The sequence below is a fragment of the Sorex fumeus genome, unplaced genomic scaffold (assembly GCF_029834395.1).
Source record: "Sorex fumeus unplaced genomic scaffold, SorFum_2.1 ptg000006l, whole genome shotgun sequence".
NCBI lineage: Eukaryota > Metazoa > Chordata > Mammalia > Eulipotyphla > Soricidae > Sorex > Sorex fumeus.
In genome coordinates this window covers 26669538-26693976 of record NW_026606063.1, presented here as the reverse complement: position 1 = coordinate 26693976, position 24439 = coordinate 26669538, and the positions used below count along the sequence as shown (strand labels likewise).

At 49.5% G+C, this 24439-nt stretch overlaps 1 protein-coding gene across 1 annotated transcript in view; it reads right to left on the bottom strand.

Moving 5' to 3' along the window:
- The window catches only part of LOC130034709 (ubiquitin-like protein 5), a 96809-nt gene extending 91925 nt beyond the window's left edge, over positions 1–4884 (bottom strand). The window contains exons 1-3 of the mRNA XM_056126340.1: positions 4861–4884; positions 3537–3632; positions 1146–1216 (exon numbers count right to left, since the gene is read on the bottom strand). Coding sequence (XP_055982315.1) covers positions 1146–1216; positions 3537–3632; positions 4861–4884 — 191 coding nt within the window. The remainder of the gene's footprint in view (positions 1–1145; positions 1217–3536; positions 3633–4860) is intronic.
- Between the last annotated feature and the right edge of the window lie 19555 nt (positions 4885–24439).

Sequence of the window (24439 nt, the reverse complement as noted above, 5' to 3'; positions counted from 1 at the left end):
TGGAGCTCCTGTCCCGAAGGACCCCCCCTTCCCAAGCTTAGTTGACCATTAGCCTTTCCTTTGGGGAGCCCAACTTTGCAGGGACACAACGTGTCTTAACAGGAATAAACACAACCTGGAAAGAAACAGATTCCCTGGGCCCTTTCTCAGAAAGAGGTCCATGAGCCCTTCTGGTGCTTTGGAACTATCCTGCCTGACTCCCTGGCCTCACCCCTGCCTCATATCTCGTACCCCATGCATCACTTCAAAGAGAGAGGAGCCCAGGTAGGGGCTGGGGTTCTTATTACAGGATGCCAACTTGGGGGGCAGGGCAGAGCTGGAACATACAGGCTCTTTCAGTCAGGCCCTGGGGCTGGAGGCGTCCATCCCAGCTCCTTCCCTGGGCTCCTGGGCATTAGCTCCCCTGAGCCCCCCTTCCTGTGCCCCCACCCCCATGGAATCCCCAAAGCTTTTCTCCTCAGACCCCCCTCTTTTTTATTTTTGCTTTTTGGGTCATACCCGGCAATGCACTGGGGTTACTCCTGACTTTGCACTCAGGAATTACTCCTGGCGGTGCTGTGGGGACCATACGGGATGCTGGGAATCGAACCCAGGTCAGCCGCATGCAAGGCACCCTACTCGCTTTATTGTTGCTCCAGCCCCTTCCCAGAGCCCCTTGTCCGACCACCCCGATCTCCAATATTCGCAACAAGAATCCCTCTCACAGAAGGCTGTGCTCAGAGGTGGGGGCTTTATTTTCAGCTGCCAATTGGGGGAAAAGAATGCATATGAAATATTTCCTGATAAACAACGAAAGTTTCAAAAACATAGGAACAGTCTGACAAGTAGAAAGGAAATGAGTCCCTGTGTTCCCCACTCGCCCCCCTCACCCATGCCAGGAAGATATTGGTGCTGATGGTGGAGAAATAGGAGCTGGCCCCTTCCAGGACCATGCAATGGCCAGCCTGGCCCTCAGCACCGTCACGCAACAGCCTCACGGGACTGGACTGGCTTGCACGCCCGGGATTCCTGGCAGCTCCTCGGGGCTGCTGTCTCCAGGACACGCGCACACACCATCCTGCTCCAGCCCCCAGGGGCAGTGGGGGGCTGACCATGGACCTGGCCCTTCCTTCCCGGAAGCCTTTCCTGCCCTGGGTGTCACTGACCTGCTAATGGCCTCGGTCAGGTGCTTCGTGCAGCCGCTGCAGGGGGAACTTCCTATCTGGAAACTTGGGATCTGAGAGTGACATCATCACAAAACGGGTCAACAGCAAAGTCGCTGTCCTTCCCTGTCCTTCTCCAAGGACCTGTCTGGGACCTCAGAGAGGAGGTTTCAGAATTAAAACAGGCACAGTGGTCACTTGGGTAAAGGGACTTAATTTTATTTTTCTCTTTTTAAAATTGAGTTCTGTGACATTACTGCTAATGATGCTTCCTCCTCCTCCTCCTCCTCCTCCTCCTCCTTACACACAGTTCCAACATCACACCCATCACCACTGTATCCTCCTCCCTCCCCCAAGGACCTCAATGCCCTTTCCAACCCACCTCAACTCAATTGTGTGGGTCAGTTCTCCCATTATGTTGTTTTTGCCTTTTTGTTGCTTACCTTGCTGTGTATCCTTAAGTCCCACAGATAAGACAGATTATTCTGTATCTATTCTTTTCCTTCTCACTTCCTTCTCTAGTTGGGTGATGGGATTTTAAAAGGCTGGATCAAATCAAATGCAAATTGGACCCAATGCTGAAAGAATACAGTAAGGGGCTAGAGAGAGAGAGAGAGCTCTGGCAGCTGAGTGCGTGCCAGGGGGTTCGGGTTCTACCTTAGCACCAGAAATGACCTCGGATCACTGAAGTGGGAGTAGCTCTTGGGCACTGCCAGGTGTGGCACCCCAAACACCATTCTCATAGGAAGAAGAAGAAAAAAGAGAAGGAAGAGGAGGAAAAGGAGGAGGAGGAGAAGGAGGAGGAGGAGGAGGAGAAAGGGAAGAAGGAGAAGGAAGATGAAGACAATAAGAAGGAGGAGGAGGAGAAGGAGGAGAAGGAAGATGAAGACAAGAAGAAGAAGAAGAAGAAGAAGAAGAAGAAGAAGAAGAAGAAGAAGAAGAAGAAGAAGAAGAAGAAGAGGAAGAAGAAGAAGGAGGAGGAGGAAAAGAAGAAGAGAAGAAAAAGATGAAGACGACAAAGAAGAAGAAGAAGAAGAAGAAGAAGAAGAAGAAGAAGAAGAAGAAGAAGAAGAAGAAGAGGAAGAGGAGGAGGAGGAGAAGGAAGATGAAGACAAAAAGGAAGAAGAAGGAGGAGGAGGAGGAGAAAGAGAAGGAAGAAAAGGAGGAGGAGGAGGAGGAGGAGGAAGAAGAAGAAGAAGAAGAAGAAGAAGAAGAAGAAGAAGAAGAAGAAGAAGAAGAAGAAGAAGAAGAAGAAGAAGAAGAACAGGAAGAGGAAGAAGAGGAGGAGGAGGAAGGAGGAGGAAAAGCATGGTCCCTTCCCTGAATAAAATTGAAAGTTGGCTACTACTGCTCTTTGGGCCATTGAGTCATGCAACTGGCATCTTCTTCAGCACTTTCCCCTGGGGTGCAGCCTAGTCCTCATGGCACAAAAGGGCTGCTGCTGGCACTGGGCCATTGTGCTAAAGTGCCAGCCATATGGGAGGAGCAGGAGACTGAAAGAAATGCTTCCTTCTTAAGGAATGCTGACTCTATGAAGAGGTACTGACACCCTCAATTCCACCCCCTGACCAGACATGGACATGCTGTGTCATGCCAGGGCCTTTATGGAAGGGGACCCATGTGCCCACACAGGGGCTTTTTTTGTTCTTTTTTTTTTTTCAGGTTTTTGGGTCACACCCAGTGATGCTCACGGATTACTCCTAGTTCTGTGCTTAGGAATCACTCCTGGCGAGCTCAGGGCTTTCTATGGAAAGAAAATGGAACAAGGAGTGCCCATCATATTCGCCTTGAAGCATTTCTGTCAGAGAGAGAACTGGCTGTGTTTGGGAGGGCAGTTGGCATCTGGATTGGCCAAGATGGGTCCCAGGACACCAGGTCTAATGCAGACAGCTGGACTGTGGGCTGTGCTAGTAAAGTGAATCAGAATCTCAGGTTGAAAGGCCCTGAGGATAGCTTCTTTCCAGCTGGCTGCCCCAGGGTCAGTGGCCAGTGACCTTCCTCCATGTGCCTGTCCCTCTTTGCCTCTAAAATTCACTGTCACTGTCCTCCCATTGTTCATTGATTTGCTCTAGCGGGCCCAGTAACGTCTCCATTGTGACAATTGTTACTGTGTTTGGCATATCAAATATGTCACGGGGAGCTTGCCAGGCTTTGCCGTGAGGGCAAGATACTCTTGGTAGCTTGCCCGGCTCTCCGAGAGGGGCAGAGGAATCAAACTCGGGTCGGCCATGTTGGCTGCTTGCAAGGCAAATGACCTACCTGCTGTGCTACTGCTCTGGCCCACCTCTAAAATAATTTTATCATTATTTGTCTGGGGCAATGTGGGTCCTTTTCTAACACTATGCACAAAAGTCACATCAAAATGGACTAAAGACCTTGACATCAGTCCTTTACCCATACATCACATTGACAAAAACAGGCCGAGTCCTCCAGGATGCGGAAGCCAGGGGCAGCTTCAATGATTCGCAACCATTGGTCAAGCTGGTCCCTCTTGGGACAGAGGCACTGAGGTTAGTCATCTCCTTCCAAGACAGTTTCCATGCCTGGGGCAGGGCAGCCATCCTTTTTCCGTTTAGTTTTGATTCATGCCCAGTGGTACTCAGGGAATGCTCTGGGCTCAGTGTGTGAAGCTTTCCTGATGGTGCTACTGGTTCCTCAGTTCTGGCATGAAACCCAGGCATCCTGTGTGCAAAGCTGGCAGCAGTGCATGGAGTCACTCCCTGCCCTCAGGTCTGCTCATGACACCTGCCCAGAAAAACCAGCAATCGTGTCCCCAACAGAGCATGGGTCTGTGCTGAGTGGGGAGCACTTGGGGATCACTTTAGTGAGGTTCCCTGATTGTGCACATTGTGCTGGAGGGCAGGGAAGTGTGCCCTGTGTATGCCCAGCATGGGTCCCCAGAAAGGAGCGAGCAGGATGAGGAGTGGGGAGGTGGAGTCCAGGGAAGACAGGAATTGCGGTTCTCCTCCCAGAGCCGCAGCTTTTTACACCATCACCAACGTCCCCTTCTGGTGTCCCCTGAGTAGCCTGCATGAAAGCCCACCATGATGGCTCAGGAGCGAAGTGAAGCATGAAGGGGCAGGTGACCCTGTTCCCCAGGCTGGTACCACTATCCAGGGCACCCCAGATCATCCCTGGGTCCCCTGTTGCTGGAACAGTGGGGGGGGGGCCTGGCAACCCTGAAATGACATTCCCTGGTCTGACCCAACCAGTTAGCACACCATCCTGAGGACAAAGCCCAAGAGGGTGGCACACCCCCAGCTCATGAGAGGAGGGCTCCCTGTTGTTCTGGAGCTGGAGGCCAGACGGGGCCAGCGGCGGGGCAGACCACATTCCGCACAGCTGAGGCACCCCCCAGGGTCAGGGCCCCACCCTCACCCCAGCACCTTTTTCCATATTTACCACCAAGCATCTCTTCAAACAATCGAGAGGAAAGACTCCCAGCCCAGCTGTGCAGGATGCACGTGTCTGCGCCCTTTTCCAGGGAGGGGCGCTGTGCAGGAAGGAAGCCCGCCTCCCCTCAGGAAGCAATAATCTACACCGCAATTCCCCCGCCGCTCCTCTCTGCAGGTCCAGAGAGAGCTGCCTGCTCGCACGCATCCTTCCTCAGACCCCAGAACCAAAATAGCATCTGCAGATACTGGCCCCCTACCCCCACCACAGGACGGCTGCCTTTGATTGCAGTCAGATCCTGGGGAAGATTTAGGATCCCTCTCACCTTGGTGATGTTGGTGGGCCCCATTGGTGACTTATGTGAAGCAGGGAGGAGAAAGATGTCACTTTCTCCCGATCTGTCACCCCAGACCCAGGGTTACTGGGTTCTTGTCTCACCTCACAGAAAAGAATTTCAGGAGTACACGAAGCATTGAAGTAACACATTTTATTTGGAGGTTTTGAAGGGAAGGAGGAAGAGAAAGTGGGAGAAAGTGGAGAGTAACGTGCTCAAGAGAGAACCCAGGCTTCTCCAAGGGTGAAAAAGCCCCTACACACATCCCAGCATTAGACAGGAAAGCATGAAAGTACACATCTCAAGAGGGGAGATGCGGGCGACACATGTGCTCGGGCACCACATGTGCTCGGCCACATGAGTGCAAGCAGCACATGGGCTCAGGCAGAATATAAGCACCCTTCCTTTGTTCAAGGTGGTTTTTATAGAGTATCTTCTCGGGATAAAGGCCCTCCCGTTGATCGTCGATTTGCTCGAGCGGGCCCAGTAACGTCTCCATTGGAGACTTTGTTGTTACTGTGTCTGGCATATCGAGTACTCTCGGTAGCTTGCCGGGCTCTCCGAGAGGGGCGGAGGAATCGAACTCGGGTTGGCCATGTTGGCCGCTTGTAAGGCGAACGCCCTACCCGCTGTGCTATCGCTCCAGGGCCTTTACCTTCTCGGGATGTCTTGGTCTGGAATGTTCTGAAGTCTTCTCTGGGTTAAATCACTACAGTTAATTGGATAAGGGAGAGGTCCGAAGGTATCTCTCGAGAAATTTTCTTCATGGGGAGGGGCCCAATCTCCTCAGGGTCCATTACTGGCGCAAGGTGAGGGTCTTATCAGGCTTTAGTTCCCGTTTTCTGCAAGGTTGGCTTTCACAACTTCAGAGCCATTACTTCCTAGGAAATTTACTGCCATGGCCTGGGGGTGGTACCTTACCTTAACTGTCTGCCTGCCTATATCATTAGGACCCCCTCTCTTCCAGTCGGACTTATACGGCTCATCCCAAGCAGTTTGGCAGATCTCCTCCTCTCACCGAGTGCCCCTGTGCCACCCCTCTGGAAGCCCCTAGGCTCAGGTAGGAGAGAGACAAACAAAGGTTCCTCCCTAAACTTCCAGGAGCTTCCTGTGATCTCTGAACTGAAGGAAGAAACACAGCATCTCCGGGACAATGACTCCACATCAAAATCTTGATTCTCCAGCATGGGGACCAGCCCACCAGGGCCAAGGGTAGGTAGCACTTACCCACACTTCCTTTACGAGAGCTACTGAGTGGCACCGTGGCAGCACAGGGAGCACATGCGGGTCTCATTCTGATGGGCATCTGGCGCTGGACCTCGCCCACCATCAGCAGGACCAGGCAGACACTTTGGGAGAACAGGGTCAGGGTACCCATGGCCGGTGGCTCCGAGTTGGCTCAGCCCAGAGCTACTGACCCAGCCGGACTCAGTAGAGCCATGGAGCTGGCCTTTGCTGCTGGCGGCCACTACAACCCTGTCTGCTGCCTGCTGCCTGGCCCAGCACCTTCTTTGGCCTCTTCCCTCTGACATGCTGCTTACCACCTTCCCCGAGTGTCAGGAATCTAAGGAGAAATCGCTTCCCGGCAGTGACTGGGATCCTCTGAATCCCATGAGATTGGGAATTGGGATGTTTTCATGCCCAAAGATGCTGATAAAGAGATTGGGATGTAGCTTGGATGCCAAATCTACCATTTCCATCAAATACATCACACTGGGGGCCCTAACACAGACGTCTCTTTTCCAGTTGCCATTTTGGGGTATCCACTCTCCTTGCAGCCACAGAGATCCTCGACCCCTCTAGACGGAGTTCCTGTGCCAGGAAGTGATAGGTGGCAGAAGAGCAGATGGAGACCAGACGGGAGGGCGAGGCCCTTCGAGTGCATCCACACGGGAGGAAGCAAGGCAGGAGACCCTGCATGTGGCAACTGGGAGGGCTCCCCAGGAGACTGTAGAGGGAGGCAGCCTGACACCTGAGCGTGATGGGGAGCAAGGCAGGAACACTGCACTGGTGTAGCTGGTACTGAAACTCTAGCCCGGAAGGCTACCTGATTGCGGTTAGGGAATCCGGTAAGATGAAAGACAGTAACTGTGTCATCAAAAAATGAATTCGAAACCATGGCACACTCTCGCTGCCTGTGTTCGGTGGTTTTGGGCTGCTTCCCCCACCTGGGTCGGCCGATGGCAATGGGTGGACGGAGGAAACAAGAACCAGACTGGTTGGTGATCAGTTGCAGTTTATTCCAGTCTCTTCTCTATTTCTCTCTCGATTCTCCATGCTATTCTCCCCACACTCCCTCTAACAGCCTTGGTCACCCAACTTCCAAGCACTGGGCGTAGCAACTTTAACTAAGTGAGATAGCACAATCAACATATGAAAGCCCTCCCCTCAAGGGAAGACAAAGATCTCCTGCAGCCAGGAGATATGCTCAGGGGTGAAATACCACCTAGGGGTGTGTTTCTCCTTTCCTCAGTCCAACAACCATCTTAGATTTACGTACTTCTAAATAATCGTTCTAGTCATTTTGTATGGACACAGTCAGAGATACATTCAGCTTGTAGGGTGGGTCTCCTGGGGACATCTTGCTATGGATCCCAGACTACAGTGCTCAGGCCAGATTAGTTTTTCCTAGTCCTAGTAGGGTCCCTAATCCAGTTGTTACTCTTTGGATCATGACAGAATTTGTCCATGACAGTGCTCCTAACCTATAGTTAAGTATTATGGTGCTTGCCCTGGCCCATTTCAATGTCAGGGTAGCTCACAGCTTGCCTTAGCCTGGGTCCATCCAGTTCCTCGTCCAGGACCCTGCTTTTTGGGTGCTAGGAACTAAGGGCAACTGAGCCTTAAGTAGAAAAAACAGATGCCTAGAAGTGAATATTATTTGGAGTCAATTAATTCCCAAGTTACAAAAGCATAGAATTAACTGTCTTCCTGTGTCCATACAAAAAAGGGCATTGCTCTAAAGCAACTATGCAAAGGACATAAGGAGAAGAGAAAAGCAATATTTCGCTTATAAATACAAATCCAGTGTCCTTAGAAGGATCTGATGTTACAAGTCAACAGGGTCTGATTTAGGGATAAAGGTGATTGACCAGTTGGGGAAGCAGAGCACAGAGAAGAGGTTAAAGATAAACAGAGGAATGGGAGTGCTTCAGGAGCACTGTGATGAGTGCAGTCCAACAAACCCAAGCTCCCTGTGGCCAGGCAGAAAGGACAAACCGATATTATCCTCCAAGTAACTCCTACCCTGTTAGCAAGAACAGCTCTGCAGAGGCAGTAAATATGCTACAATGGAATTTTCAAAGAATGGCCAAGCAGAGACACACACGCACCCCTTGGTTCCTGCTCAGCTCTTGCCTTCTGGGAAGCAAACAGAGCTTCAGAGCCTTCACAGAAGAAGTATATGGAAAACACATCATCATTCAGAAGGCCAAATAACCTTGACGACCTCCAGGCCCCATCCTGTTTATCCAAAGAGCTACCTCCTCTTTTCCAATAAATAAACGAAATAGAAGTTTCCAGCCCTCCTCCTACTCAGCCTCTGGGACAAAGGCAGACCGACCTAAGTGCTGCTCCAGCCCTCCTTGGGCTGTGGGTCGCAGGAAAAAGTCTTCACTTCTTGCCAAAGCTGAGTGAGGGTGGATTGCTGAGTCCCCAGGTGGCCTGTCCTGGGGGTGGCCCACTAAGATTGCCCTGCTGTACGCACCCTGCAATTTCTGCACACACACAAATCCAAGGAAGAGAGAAGAATGCAGATGAGCCAGGGAATTCCTGTAACACAGCTGGGCCCCGGGTCCTTGAATGCCTCCCAGTGTGGGCTCAGTTCCCTGGAGGGGAGGCATGTGGCCACTGAGGTTGTGGCCAGAGTTCTCAGGGGCATCTGGGTGAACCAACCCAGTTTCTCCAGACTGCATGGACATGAAGGTGCTCATAGCTCAGGCCATTAGCAAGCGAATCTCCTCCCCTCTTCAGACTCACGTGAGTCTACCCACAGGGTCTCATGTGGGAAGCACCTCATGTCCTGTTGATAGTCCCTACTTGTCCAGGAAAGCCAGCGCTCCAGGGCTGTCCCCAATGGACTGCCCCCCCCACCCCCCTCACTCAGACCAGGGAAGCTGTACCTCACATTTTGGGCTCACCCCGACCTCCTTAGAAGACAGTGATGGCAACCACCACCGGGTTAAATCACTACCCAGTTAAATATTCTGGAGTTTCTGAAATGTGGGCTGCATTTGCAACCCCAGGACACTTTTGAACTCTACAATACTGATATTTCAGTAGGAGCACACCGAGTTAGATGGGAAAGTAATAGAAGCCAACGAAGCACATAAAAGTAGCTTAAAAGGAAAATGAGAGAGAGAAAAGGAGAGGGAGATAAAAAGAGAAAGAGAAAGAGAGAGAGAGAGAGAAAGAGATAGAGAAGAAAAGTGTTACTGCTGCAGGGGTGAGGTGGGGGGAGGCAGGATGGAGGGAAATTGAGAAATGTGCATTAGTAAAGGGATGGGTGTGGGAACATTCTATGACTGAAAATCATGAGCAACTTTGTAACTATATCTTATGGTGATTCAATTCAAAATGAAAAAAATAATAAAAATAAAAAAAAAACATTAACACAGAAGACTCCACCAGCAACAACAGCTTAGTAAACCCTCAGACAAGGACTTAATGTTTCCATGATCAGAGATATAACAGTTTTCACAATTTTTTTTAACTAAAGTACTTTTTGATGATTGCATTAGCCATTTAGTGGTAACAAGAAATGCAAAATAAATTATGTTGTGCCTGCTAAAAGGGTGGGGGAAATGGGGACAATGGTGGAAGGGAGGTCACAGTGGCGGTGGGATCCCTGCTGGAATCTTAAATGCCTGTAGCAGAAGCATCACGAACAACCTTATAAACGACAGTGTTTAAATAAATGGGGGTGGAGAATAAAGATACATTAAAAAAAAAGAGAGAGCAGTGGTGTATTCATGGCGTGGAGAAGGGGCTTCCCTGACCTGACAGGAGGCACCTGAAGAATTAGCTCCCGGGAGAAGCAAGCTTGACCATCACACCATCACTGAGCTCCCTCTGACCTCCAAATCAGCCATGAAGAAAAGAGAAGATAACGGCACACTTGTGCTCATCGTGGACGTCAAGGCCAACACGCACCAGATTAAACAGGTCATGCAGAAGCTCTACGATATTAACGTGGCCAACGTCAGCACCCTGATTAGCCTGATGGAGAGAAAAAGGCATCAGTGCGGCTGCTTCCTGACTAGGATGGTTTGGGTGTTGCCAAAAAAATTGGGATCATTTAAAGAGTTGACTAATCCTAAATATAATTTTTCACCATAAAAAAAAGCATTAGATAGCTGAGGCTTGGATCTCTGAGGTGCCCTTTGATGCAAGCGATCCTGGAAGGCTCTTGTCCCAGCTGAGTCAGACTCCAACTTCCTGCCTTTGGGACCCAAAGCTATTCCCGTGAGGTGGATCTGAACGTGTTGACGAGCACCAGCTCCTCTTGGCCTCCACCAGTAAAAGCTCAGACTTAGAAACACAGCGAAGGCTGCCCTCTGAAGAAGTTCCCTTCCATCTGATCCTGAGGGAACATTCCAGAAGCCCCCAAGTCTCTCTTCATCTCAGCCTCAGTCCACCAGCTGACTGCATCCTTGGTGTTCTCTTCCAACAAGAGGTGGCCAACTGCAGGGAGACACCAAGAATCCTCCAAATCTTGAATTCTGCTTCCTCCATTCCAGGCAGAGATCATTTCTCTGCTTTTGCATTTTCGTAGAAGCAGGTGAACCCAGGCTGCTCCTTCAGTGCCTTTTCTGAGTTCTCCATGTAGTTGGCAACGGCATCACTCATGAGACCTTTTGGTCCCCGGTTGGTAGAGTGATACGTGCTCAGTTCAGAGCCTGAACCTGGGTGGGGATTGGGGTGGGGGAGGGGGTGGCCAGGGCTGTGGGGGAGCACGCGGCTGCCCTTCAGGTGCTGGCATTCGTGCAAGAGTGGGAGACAGGGGGCAGACTGGGGACAAGCCAGCTGCAGGATGTGCGGATGCAAGTAGGCCCTCCAAACTTGGCAGCCACCGAGGAAATGATTTTCATTTGCTGAAGCTCTCCTGTAACCTGGACACTCAGCTGGGACTGTGTTTCCTATTTCAAGACTTTTCCAAACAGTTGTATTTGCAGAGACCTTCATAAACACACGTCCAGGGGAAGGGACCAGAAGGAAGTGGGCTTCTCCTAGCCAGGGCCTCAGTCCCATGGGCTCCCAAAGCCCTCAAGTGGGGACAGTGGCCGAGGACCACACCAACAGGAAAGGCTGGGGATCTCAGTGGCCAGCCTTCTAGACTTGACTGCCAGAACCCCGCCCCAAAGAGTTCAAGGGCCAAGGATGTCGGTAGAGCAGAAGCCCTACCCATAAGGATGTGGGCCAGACCTTAAGAACTCTATCTGGCCTTGGATGGCCCCCAGCAATGCTGTCTGTGAGGCTCTGGGCCAAGCACAGAATGTTAGGTCAGTACTTGTGGGGGTGGCCGGGGCTCCCCAGTACCATTGAGGTTAACCTCTATTTAAAAAGTCAAATGGGTGGCAGCCTGGTAGGTGGTGTTGGAACACTGCAAGCACGAAATGCTATTATGAACAGTAATATAAATAGAGGCTGGAGAGACAGTAAAGTGGGGGATAATAAAGTGGTTGCATGTCTTGCATACAGCAAACCTGGGTTTGATCTCCAACACATTTGATCCCTTGAGCCCCACCAGGTGTGATCCCTGAGGACAGAGCCTGGAGTAAACCCTGAGCATATCTGGCCTCAAAACCAAACCAACACAATGTCTTATGTTCAAATAAATGTGGGCTGGAGAGACGGAAGAGCGGGGAAGTTGCCTGTCTTGCATGTGGCGAACCCTGGTTCAGTCCCCGGCACTGCATATGATCCCCAAAGCACTGCCAGGAGTGAGCCCTGAGCAGAGCTGGTTATGGCCCTAAAAGAAAAGAGACAAAACGAAAACAGCGCTGTAAATCACAGTGCCAAAATTAAAAAACAAAAAAACAAACCAAGAAACCCAACAAAGGTTCAAATAGTGGGTCATTGCAGAGGGTATGCAGACCTCGGCTCAAGACCTTCTCATGAATATTGGGCAAATTGTCTGCCATAGATAGGGGAACGGTGTAGACTGGGATGGTGGGGGTGAGATACTGGGGACATTGGTGGTGGAAAATGTACACTGGTGAAGGGATGGGTATTGGAACATTGTATGACTGAAATCCAATCATGAACAACCTTGTAAATGTTTATCTTATGGTGACTTAATTTGTAAAATAAATAAAATAAAGTCCTTTTTATGCCCCAGACACCCACCCAGGAGACACCTTGTTCCTTAGGCTTCCTGTGACCCTGATGGTGGTCCCTGGACTTCTGTCCACCTGTCTCCCTCATTATCCAGGAGGCTCCTGTTGGGCCCAAGAGCACATGCAGCCCCATTCCCTGTGGTGGAATGTGCAAGATGTTGTCAGAGCTTGAAGGAAGTAAGAGGAAGCACTTGTTTGTTCACCTGCATTTTCCCAACAAGCATCAAAACTTTCCCCAGTGAATCATATTGGATCAAGCCATGAACAGCAGAGAGAAGGTTCCGGGTCTCCAGAGAGCATGGGCTGAGCAGTGACTGAGGGTGAGGGTGGATTCTACCTTCTGGGATACAGCTCTGTAATGCTGAGTCTGTGTAAGTCATAAGCAGGCGTTTCTCTTCAATTTGAAAAAGTAAAATAGGGGGAGGTCAGCGAGAGAATACAGAGGTTAAAATACATAGGACTGTAACGATACGATTGCAGGGAAGGCGCTTGCCTTGCGGACCTGGGTTCAGTCCCCAGCATCCCATATGGTCCTCCAAGCTCCTCCAGGAGTTAATTCCTGAGCACCCCTGAATCAAATAGATTGAGATCAGACTTGAGCTTTAGACAGGAAATGAAAGCCCGGAAAAAGGGGTGATGGTCCAGGCCACACAGCTGAGAGGTGCAGAATCACTTTATCTTGGGGGGTTGGGGGTGCTGGCAGATCTGTAAGGGCAGAGAACAAACACTCCAGCTGAGAGAGACTTGGCTCCGCAGGTGTCCACTACGGTCACAGAGAGGATCTAGACAAGTGTGGCTGTGCTCAATGAATGATGTGTGTGCTCCGGGGATGTGCTAGGCAGTGGAGACCTGCACATATGCAGGAGTCCAATCCCTGGCTGATCCAAGGCCTGCTTTGCCATGTCATCCCCAGCGCTGCAGCAAAGCATGTACCCCAATCCCACAAAAACAACGACATCTGAAAACAGCAGGCAGTATAGGCCAAGGAAAGGCCTGGAGGGCTGGAGCATAGGCTTTGCATGCAGGGACCCGGGTTCAATCCCTGGTACCCACTGGTCCCCCAAGAACCACAAGGAATGACCAGCTCCCTTCATTAAAAACCGAACAAAGACTGGGGAGCCACAAGGGTCACACACGCATGCCTTGCCTGTGAGGGGCCCTGTTTGATCCTCAGTTCCAAAGACCCCGTGAACAACCCACCGGTTGTAGCCTTGGAGGCTCCCGGAGCACCACCAGGATGGGCCTGGGGGTCTCCGGGACCACAGGGCCTGAGCAGCACCACATCCTCGGCCTTAACCTCCTGGCCCAGTTGGCTGAATATCACAGGAAGTAATCCCAAGCCTTCTGAAACAGCTTGAGGGCATTCCTCCAAGCCTGCCCGCAAAGAACATCAGAATCCCCAGAAAAGAACAGACAAGGGGGCTGGAGTAATAATATAGTGGGTAGGGCATTTGCCTTGCACACGGCCGACTCGGGTTCGATTCCCAGCATCCTAAATGGTCCCCCGAGCACTGCCAGGAGTAATTCCTGAGCCAGGAGTAACCCTTGAGCATCGCTGGGCATGTCTCTCTCTCTCTCTCTCTCTCTCTCTCTCTCTCTCTCTCTCTCTCTCTCACACACACACACACACACACACACACACACACACACACACACGAGAACAGACAAAATCCAGCAGGCAATTAGATGCAGCATGACCAGTGGCCTCCTCGGAAGAGGGAAGTGTGAGCAGAGCCACCGACCGGGGAGGGGGGGGGAGGTGGGGGGGAGGAGGGAAGTCAAGGACGAGGCTGCTGTGAACTTCCGAACAAGGGTTCTCAGCACAGGCAGATTCAGGAGGAGGCAAGGAAGGGGCCTCTTCTAGAGACTCTGGTGTCAGGCTTCTGGACTTCAGACTGAGACTTCTGGGGCTGAAGCCATAGTATAGCGGACCAAGTGTTGACCTTGCACGTGGCCGACCCAGTTTCCACACGTGGCACTCCTGATTCCCAACAGACCCAGGAGTTAATCCCTGAGCACAGCCAGATGTGGCCCCAAACCAACCAAACTAACAAAAAACCAGACCAAGCGGATCCATTTCTGTTGCACACGCCCCAGCACGTGTTCCTTTGTTCCAGCCATCCCAGGGAGCCACGGTGGGGGTCCTTCCTTCACGTGGCAATGTTGCTCTCACTGGTCTCACAGACCAGGCTCTCCCAGCCAAGGGGAGTGCAGAAATGAGTCAGACGAACAAGATCCTGGCACATGTGGAGTTTCTTTTCTAGCAGAGGAAGTTAGACATAAACCATCACTTCCGATAACAGAGAGCTTTATGAACTAACTGTGGAAGGGTGATGGCTAATGTGTGAATTCCCTAGAGCTGCCATCCACAAATTAGATAGCTTAGAACAATCCAAACAATGGTTAGGGAGCTAGTTCAATGGGCTGAGTGAATCTTTGCATGCCAGAGTCTGGGATTTAATCCCCAGCACCATAGTTTCTTTATCCACTCATCTATTCTTGGGCAGTTTCCAGATTTTGGTTACTGTGAATAGCATTGCAGTGAACATAGGAGTGCAGATGATTTTTCTGCATTATGTTTTCGGGCCCCTATGGTATATTTCCAAGAGCAGTATTGCTGAGTATAAAAACTCAATTTTTAATTTTTTGAGGAATGGCCATATTGTTATCTAAAAAGGCTGAACCAGTTGGCCTTCCCACCAGCACTAAATGAGAGGCCCTTTCTCCCTGCATCATGTCAGCACTGGTTGTTCTTGTTCTTCTTGATGTATACCTGTTTCTGTGATGTGAGATGATATATCATTGCTGTTTTGATTTGCATCTCCCTGATGATTAGTGGTGTAGAGCATATTTTCACATGCCTTTTGGCCATTTGTATCTCTTCCTTCAGGAAGTTTCTGTTCATTTCTTCTCATTTTTTGATAGGGTTAGATTTTTTTCTTATTAAACCCCTTATCAGATGGGTGCTGGAAAATAATTTTTTCCATTCCATGGGTTCTGTATTTGGGTTATTATTTCCTTTGAGATGCAGAAGCCTCTTAGTTTAATGTAGTCCCATTTGTTTATCTTTGCCTCCACTTGCTTAGTGGTATTTCACTCTTGAAGATGCTTCAATGTCATGAAGAGTTCTGCCTATGTTTTCTCTATGTACCTTATGAATTCTATGTACCTTTCATACGTATAGTATCAAAGTCTTAAATTTGACTTTTTAAAAATTTCACATTTTTATTTGACTTTTATGCATGGCATTTCTGAGTATATTTTTTGCATGAAGATGATCAGTTTTCCCAACACCAATTGCTGAAGAGGTTTTCCTTGCTTCATTTCGTTTTTTTTTCCGGGTAACACCGGCGATGCACAGGGGTTACTCCTGGCTCTGCACTCAGGAATTACTCCTGGTAGTGCTCAGGGGACCATATGGGATGCTGGGAATTGAACCGAGTTGAAGGTGTGCAAAGCAAACACCCTACCCACTGTGCTATTGCTCCAGTCCCCTTGCTTCATTTCATATTTTTTTGCTCCTTGATTGAATATTAACAGATCATATATCTGAGGGTATGTCCCAGGATATTCAATTCTATTACACTGATCCAAGAGTCTGTCTTTATCCCAAATATCATGCTGTTTAAATTACTACTGCTTTGTAGTACACTTTGAAGTTGGGGAAAGTGATGCCTCCCACCTTTTTTTCCCCAAGGATTGCTTTGGCTATTTGGGGGTGTGTGTTATTACTGTTCATATGGATTTCAGGAATGTTCGGTCTATTTATTTGAAAATGTGTATCCTTATAGGAACTGCATTAAAGTTATACAATATTTTGGGGAGCAGTGTCATTTTAATGATATTAATGCTCTCAATCCATGAGCAGGGGCTGTATTTTCATTTCCTTGTGTCCTCTTTTATTTCTTGAAGAAGTGTTTTGTAGTGTTTCACCTCTAGTTAAGCTAATTCCGAGGTACTTGATTTTCTGAGCACAACTGCAAACATGATTTTTTAAAAAAAATATATCTTTCTTCTATTTTATTATTTGTATATAGGAAATCCATGGACTTATGTGTATTAATTTTGTAGACTGCCCTTTTACTATATACATCTGTGTTTTCAGAATTGGAGCCATAATATGGTGGGGAGGGCATTTACCTTGCTGCAGCCAACCCAGGTTTAATCACTGGCATTCCATATAGTCCCCCAAGTTCACCAGGAGTGATTCCTGAGCACAGAGCCGGGAGTAGCCCCTGAGTATCTCTGGGTGTGACCCCCCCAAAAAAAACCAATAAATTTATTGTTTCTAGGGCTTTTTTTGTAGAATATTTAGGATTTTTAAGTATAATATCATGTCATCTGCAAATAGTAAAAGCTTGACTTTTTTCTTCTCAATCTTGATGCACTTAATATCTTTTTCTTGCCTAATTGCTATGGAAAGCACTTCCAGTACTATATTTAATAGAAATGGTGAGAGTGAGCAACCTTGACTTGTACCTGATCTTAGAGGGAAGACATTCAGTTTTTGAAATGAGTATAATTTGTGGGTTTGTGGTAGATGGTTTTGACTATGTTGAGGAAAGTTCCTTCAATTCCCATTTCGTTGAGTATGTATGGCTGTTGGATATTGTCAAATGCTTTCTCTGCATCTATTGATATGATCCTATGGTTTTACCTTTACTTTGGTTGGTATGGTGCATTATGTTAATTGGCTTGCATATGTTAAGCCATCCCTGCATCCCCAGGATGAATCCTTCTTGGTCATGGTATATGACCTTTTTGATAAATTATTTGTTCTATTTCTTAGTGTTTTGTTGATGATCTTTACATCTGTGTTCATCAAGGATATCAGTCTGTAACTCTCCTTTTTTTGTGATATCTTTGTTTGCTTTTGATAGTAGGGTGATGTTTATTTCATAGAAACTATTTGGGAGTGTTTCTGTTTCTTCAATTTCCTGGAAAAGTCAGAAAAGAATTTGCAGTAGGTCCTTCTTAAAGATTTAAAAGAATTCACTACTGAAACCATCTGGGCCTGGGCCTTTGTTTTTTAGAAGACTTTTGACTACTATTTCAATTTCCTTGCTAGTGATAGGCCTGTTCAGGTATTCCAAATCATCTTGCTTCAGCTTTGAGAAGTTTTTTTTTTTCATTTTTAATAATTTTATTTATTGAATCACCGTGAGAGCAGTTACAAAGCTTTTGGGTCTAAGTCTCGGTCATACAATGAAACACCCGTACCTTCACCAGTGCCCATTCTCCACCACATAAAATCCCAGTATACCCCCATCCCACACCCTCCCCCTACCTGTGGGACAGATGATTTCCACATTACTCTCTCTCTACTTTTATCACATTCAATATTTCGACACCAGACCCACCATTATTATTTGAGATTTTACCCCAACACCCAGATCTGCTGAAAAGGCAACAATAGACAATTTGTGTTCTATTGCTGGTTCTGAATAACATATGATGTCACGTGGCTGCAGTAGGGCCATGTGGTTTTGAAATTCCGAAATTTTAACGCTTAGATCTGGAGGGATTTCTGCCAAAAGCCACTGGGTTTCAAGATCTGCTCCTGAGTCTCTGGGATCATGGCCATTGAGCAGCTTGATGAGGAGCCAGAGAGGCCGTTCGTGGGTGATGACTTGGGGTCTTGTTGGGGTGGGGAGGACAGGCCCGGCTCCACCCCATCCCGTGAGGTCCAACAAGTTTCGTCACTGCGGGCCCAAGCCTGACTGTCCAGTGACCTCTGAAGGATGATGGCCACCGAGCCACCAGAAGGAAACAGGCGGAGGGACAGCACTCTTTCCCCCTTTGGGTGGCCCAGAGACAGTAACCTACTATGGGGTCCGAACACATTTCTGCCAAAAGCCGCTGGGTTTCGAGATTTGTTTCTGAGTCTCTGGGATCAAAGCCATTAAGCAGCTTGATCAGGAGCCAGGGAGGCCATTTGTGGGCGATGACTTGGGGTCTCGTAGGGGTGGGGAGGACAGGCCCAGCTTCCCCCCCCCCCCCCCCGCATCTCTTGAGACCCAACAAGTCGTCACTGCGGGCCCAAGTCTGACTGTCCAGTGGCCTCCGGAGGATGATGGCCACCAAGCCGCCAAGAGGGAACAGGAGGAGGGACAACAACCTTTCCTCCCTGGGGTGGCCTGGCGACAGTAACGTACTGTGGGGGTCCAGACGCATTTCTGCCAAAAGCCACTGGGTTTTGAGATTTGTTTCTGAGTCTCTGGGATCATGGACATTAAGCAGCTTGATCAGGAGCCAGAGAGGCCATACGTGGGTGATGACTTGGGGTCTCGTTGGGGTGGGGAGGACAAGCCTGGCTCCACCCCCATCCCGTGAGGCCCTGTGTTTCTCGTCACTGGGGGCCCAAATGTGACGATCCAGTGGCCTCTGAAGGATGGCGGCCACTGGGCCGGCAGGGGGAACAGGCCAAGGCACGAAACCTATTCCCACCTGGGTTGGCCCAGCACCATTAGCCTACTGCAGGGACCGGATGCATTTCTACCTAAAGCCGCTGGGTTCCGAGATTCGTTTCTGAGTCTCTGGGATCATGGTCATTAAGCAGTTCAATCAGGAACCAAAGAGGCATTGCCTCCAATTATATAGCTGAGCCGGAGGTGGTTTGTGGGTGGGTGTGTTTCCGACATACCTAACTTTTGGCCGTTTACTTTCTTGGTAAACTTTGCCCCAAGCTTTTGGGGTCTGGTCAAAGGCACAGCAGCAATTTTGGGGTATCTGGAAGTCTGAAGGCGCCGTGAGGCTGCTGATGCACACGCCTAACAGGTACGGATTGACCTGCTGGCGGCACCATACCCCCAGTTTGAGAAGTTTTAAGAGTCCACAAGTTTATCCATTTTTATAGGTTCTCTCATTTCGTGGCATAATGATTTTCAACATAATCTCTGATGATCCTTTGGATTTCTGTGATATCTCTTGTGACTTCCTATCTTCCATTTCCAACTCGGTGTATTAGGGTTCTCTCTCTTTCTTTGTGAGTTTTGCTAGTGGTTTATTGAGGTTGTTGATTTGCATTGTTAGACCACAGATATGCTTTGGAGGAGACTCTGCTTTCGGCCACCTGAGTGACTGAAATTCTGCAGTCCAAGGAGAGGGGAGAGGATGGGAAGGCTGCAGGAGCCCCTGGGAAGTCTCTCACTGGGCCCAACTGTGGGTCATGAGGGCAAGCAGGAGGGTCTCTTTCCCTGCAGAGGTCTGGACATTCTGCACCAATCAAAATGCTGGGTGTGCCAATAGGCAGCAGATGGGAGGGGAAGCCCAAATCCACCACCCTGCTTCCTAGAGCTGGACCCGTCACGGGGCCAGAGAAACTGCTATGGACCTTGGAATGATGGGGAGCAAAAGTCTGCGGCACAGAAGGGGCTGGAAGGGCTGGAATAAGGGGGGTCCTTCACAACCCCAGCACCTGGTTCTCCAACACCCTCTCACACATGTGGCCTAGGAATGCACCCAACCCTTTAGAGTAGAAATAACGATGTGCCTTGACCAATGAGGAAACCCAAGCAGTTCCGGTAACATTTCTGCATTTCCAGAAGTAGCAAATGGAAAGTGGCTTCCAGCCATTTCACTTCTGCCTGCGCCCTGTGAACTTGGGGCACCTGTGTCGTGGGACTGCCTGGAGTGATCCCTGAGTACACTTAGGTGTGGTCCAACCCCCTAGAGAAGTCTAGTGCAAAAAGTGGGGTGTGCAGAGAGCTTAGGCTTTTTGATATAGGGGTGCTTAGCTTTTGTTTAAGATTCCAGTAACCCTGGTTTGATCCCAGCACTGCCAGGGGTCACTCCTGAGCACAGAGGCAGGAGTAAATTTGAGCACTGTTGGGTAGGCCCCGATCTGTTCCCTCTTCCCCATCCCCCACCTTCCCAGTTAAATATCTGTAGTTTCAGTTAAGCAAATTTCCTCCCTGTGTTGGTGAGCCATGACCATTCAGTTGATGACGGGAATAGAACAGAGAGGCTGAGAGATCGCTCTGTCTGCCCCACTGCTGAATTGATATCCAGGCCTTCTGTTTGCTAGCTTGGGTCTAGGATTTCAAACTTCTCCTTGGTGGGGTGGGCCACCACTGGTGCCACTCTGGGGCTTGTCAGATCTGTGCTCAGAAGTGACCCCTGCAGTGCTCATGGGACTGGATGTGTTGCTGGGGAGGGAACTTTGATCAGCCTCATACAAGACAAGCACCCTACCCTCTGTCCTAGCTCTCTGATGCCCTGGGATCTTCAACTTTCTGATTAGAGCTTATCCCATCAACCTTTGTAGGGTGGAGCTCAGAGACCACTGATCTGGGGAGGTGTCATCCTTATAAGGTGTCAGACTTATAAGATAAGTCACCATGGTAAAGCAGCCTATTATCTATCGTTCTGTATTGCATCGTTCCATTTATGCTATCATTCTTCATGTCATCCCATCACAGCCATCATCTCTCCTTACATTGTTCCATCCGTGTACCATGCAGCCGTCCAGCTATCCCTCACTCTGCCAATCATTCTGTCCCCCACTTCTCCATCATTCTATCTGGATATGCCTCTCTGTAATCTCCTGGTCCTGCTTTACGGAGCAGCCTTGACAATCTGTTATCAACACTATTACTATCTCCACTATCTGTAGAAACTGGGGTGCCAGACAGCACGGGGGAATCAATGATTAACAAAGATCATTTGCCTAGTGAGTGTGTGCTGTGTGCTCAGGAGCACTGAGGCAGCCCATCTCCATGGCTACCAGCCTCAGAGGACAGCAGTGGCCGCACAGACACGCTGTCCACGCAAGTCCAACAGTCAGGACCAACCTTCCTCTTCCTCACAGCGCAAACCAGCAAAAATAAATTTTACTTCTTATTGTGTGGGCTCTCTGGCCACACCTTTTTTACATGTGTTTTTCAAACAAACTTGTCGTCATGGAAACCCTCTTAAAACAAGATTCGACCTGGTTTAAAGAACCTGAAGCTAATTACAATAGTACTTTACATTCAGTTAAACCTTTCTTCTCAGGCGTTTAATGGACCTCACTCATTAAGCTCCACAAACACCCTCTGATGTCTTTAGGGGGACAGATACTATAAACCCATTTCACAGACGCAGACACTGAGGCACGAACGGCTCCGTAAGTGACTTGGCCGTTGGCTGCCAGCTTAGCAGCAGCAAGTCCAGGCCAGGCCCGGGGTTCCTTGACTCTGCTGTTGTTTCTGCTCACTGTCCTGGGCTCTGCAGCCCTTTGGTCCTCAAAGGCAAGAGTTTCCCACAGCATGGCCCAGGGACCGGGGTTTTGCTGCCTTCCAGGTACAGAAAAGGCTGAGGGGCTAGAAGGGGTGCTCTGAAGATGGAGTCGCTCCTAGGGTCTCATGTGCAGGTTGCTCCAGGCCCAGCTCTGCAAGGGGCTGATGCTCTCTGTGCCCCAGAAAAGGCAGTAACGGCAGGGGTGGCTCAGAAATGTCTTAATCAGTCACATTAAGGGGCTTCTAGAAAGTTCCTGCCCCAGAGATCACAGTCAACTTGCCCTCTGACCTTAGAGCCCCAACAAGGCCCCTCGGGGGCTCCACTCCCAACTCTGACTCCCCCAGCCCTTCCTCATCCTCATCACTCATCACATTGGGTTAGGGTGGTGGGCACTGTGTGCTCATGAAGGGGAGGGGGCTCCAAAGAACAGGCCTGTCTTAGTTACTTAGTTATCTGGGGAATGGTGGGTGAAGGAACCCCAATTTCTTTAATGGCTGGAGCTATAGCACAGTGGCAGGGAGTTTGCCTTGCCCGCAGCCAGCCCAGCTGAGCCGGTTGGATTCCTCCGCCCCTCTCAGAGAGCCCAGCAAGCTACCGAGAGTATCTTGCCCGCACGGCAAAGCCTGGCAAGCTACCAGTGACATATTCAATATGCCAAACGCAGTAACAACCAGTCTCACAATGGAGACGTTACTGGGCCCGCTCGAGCAAATCAGTGAACAATGGGAGGACAGTGTTTGTGTTTGTTTGTTGGGTGTGTGTGTGTGTGGGGGGGTTGGGTGCTGGCACACCTGACTTACTCATAGCTCTGAGCTCAAGAATCACTCTGGGTGGGCTCGGTGGACCCTATGTGGTACCAGGGATGGAACCCGGGTCAGATGTGTGCAAGGCAAGTGCCCTACCCCGTTTTTGTATCTCTCAGGCCAACCTCATTTTTGGCCTAGGGTTACTGCACAGATGTGGAGGACACTTTGGAGGAGTGGGACATTTTTATTTAGGCCGGTTGACCTTGAGGCACCAGCGGGCTCCCAAAAGAGGTGCAAGGGGCCATGTGGCTGGGGAGGACACCCTGTGGGGACCTTCTGCCCAGGACACGGTGGAGACCCTAGAGCCAAAGCAGGAAGGACAGGCGGACAGTACCATGGCCATAGAGCAGCTCACGGCTGGAGGAGGGGGGTGCAGGGGACAGTCTGGGATCAGGCAACATCGGGAGGCGAGAGCAGGGACCGAGGGAACCTGCAGGGACAGACCATGCAGGGGAGGAAAGGGGGACTCCAGCAGAAGCAGCCCGGTAGGAGGGAGGAAGTGGGGAGGGGTAGGTCAGGTTCAACACCCATCAATACCCAAATGCAAACACCCACCTCGGGCATGGGCATGGGCAATGGAGGGGAGGCCTCCTTACCACTGGGCTGCACAGGGTGGGGGGTCTGTGGGAAGGCGGAACGGGCGGCAGCCAGCTACCCACTTTGAATCCTGACTGTACAGGACCCGAGATCCTGTCCTTAATCAGGGAAAAACTCCAGGCTAGGAGTTCGCCTCGATCCCACCCCACTGGGAAGTGTTGGTGTCACTTGGAAGCGCTGCCACGTGGCCTTATGAAACAGTCACCAAACAGCTTCCACCTCTCCAGAAGCCTGTGCTGGGCTCAGAGGCAGGAAAGCAGGAAGCGGGGTACACACCTGGGGGCTTCCCACCTCCTGCAGGAAATGCCACTGGAACAGCAGGCGCTTTGGGCCTTCCAACGCCACCCTGGTAACTGGGTCCTGAAAGGCACAGGTTGGACACTGCCTGGGAAATTTCCATTAGTGCTGCCACATTCAGGATGAAGGTTCTCTGTCTCAGGACGATGCAGATGCCGGATACCCTCCGTCAGCTCATTTAGAAATCACTCTTAGGATGTGTGTTGCACAAGTAACTTGGTAAATTTACGTGGGTATTTAAAAAAAAAAGAATTTCTGAAATATAAATAATTAGGGGCTCATTGCTTCTGTGCCGGTCTCCCCCGAAAAGATAAAAGAAAAAAGATACATAGTATTCTGATTCAGTTTGCTAGGGTTTTCTCTTTGTGGACCTTGCTAATGGTTTCTCAATCTTATTTATTTATTTTTTTAAATAACCAGTTCTTGGTTTTATTGATCTTTAAAGTTGTTTTAATTTCCAATTCATTTATTTCTGTTCTAAGATTTATTTCCTTCTTTCTGCTTGCTTTGGGTTACTTTTGTTGTGTTTTTTTTTAGCTGATTTAGGCATGATATTAGGTTATTTATATGGGTCTTTCTTTTGACTTTTCCCTCCCCTCCCCTATTCCCCTATACCCTTCCCCCCACCCTCCACCGTTTTTTGCACCACTGCTGGCAGTGCTCAGGGTTTAATCCTGACTTTGAGGTCTGGGATGACTCCAGGGGGTGATAAGGGAACCATGTGGGATGCTGGGGATCTAACATGGGTTGGCTGCATGCAGGAAAAGCACGTTTCCTACTGTACTATCCCTCCTGCCTCTGTGGGCTTTTTCTTGCTTCCTAAAAGATGCTTTCGTTGCTATGAATGTTCCTCTCAACACCACTTTTGCTGTATTCTTTTTTTTTTTTATTTTTATTAGTGAGACATCATGAGGTACAGTTGTAGACTTACAAATTTTTGTGCTTGGGTTTCAATTATACAGTGATCAAATACCCATCCCTCCACCAGTGCCCATTTGCCACCACCACGGATCCCAGTATCCCTCCCACCCCCCATCACCCTCCCCCATCCCACCCTGCCTCTGTGGGAGGGCATTCCCTTTTGTTCTCTCTCTCTCCTTTTGGGTCTTGTGGTTTGCAAAAGAGGCAATGGGTGACAATCATGTTTGGTCTATAGTCTACTTTCAACTTTTGCTGTATTCTTTACATTCTGGTAGCTAGCATCTTCATTCTTGTTTCCAGAAATCTTTTGATGCTCAGTGTAATGTGTAGTGTCCTAATTGAAGCTATTCTATATACCCCCAATACAAACAGTCCATAATCATTCCATACTTT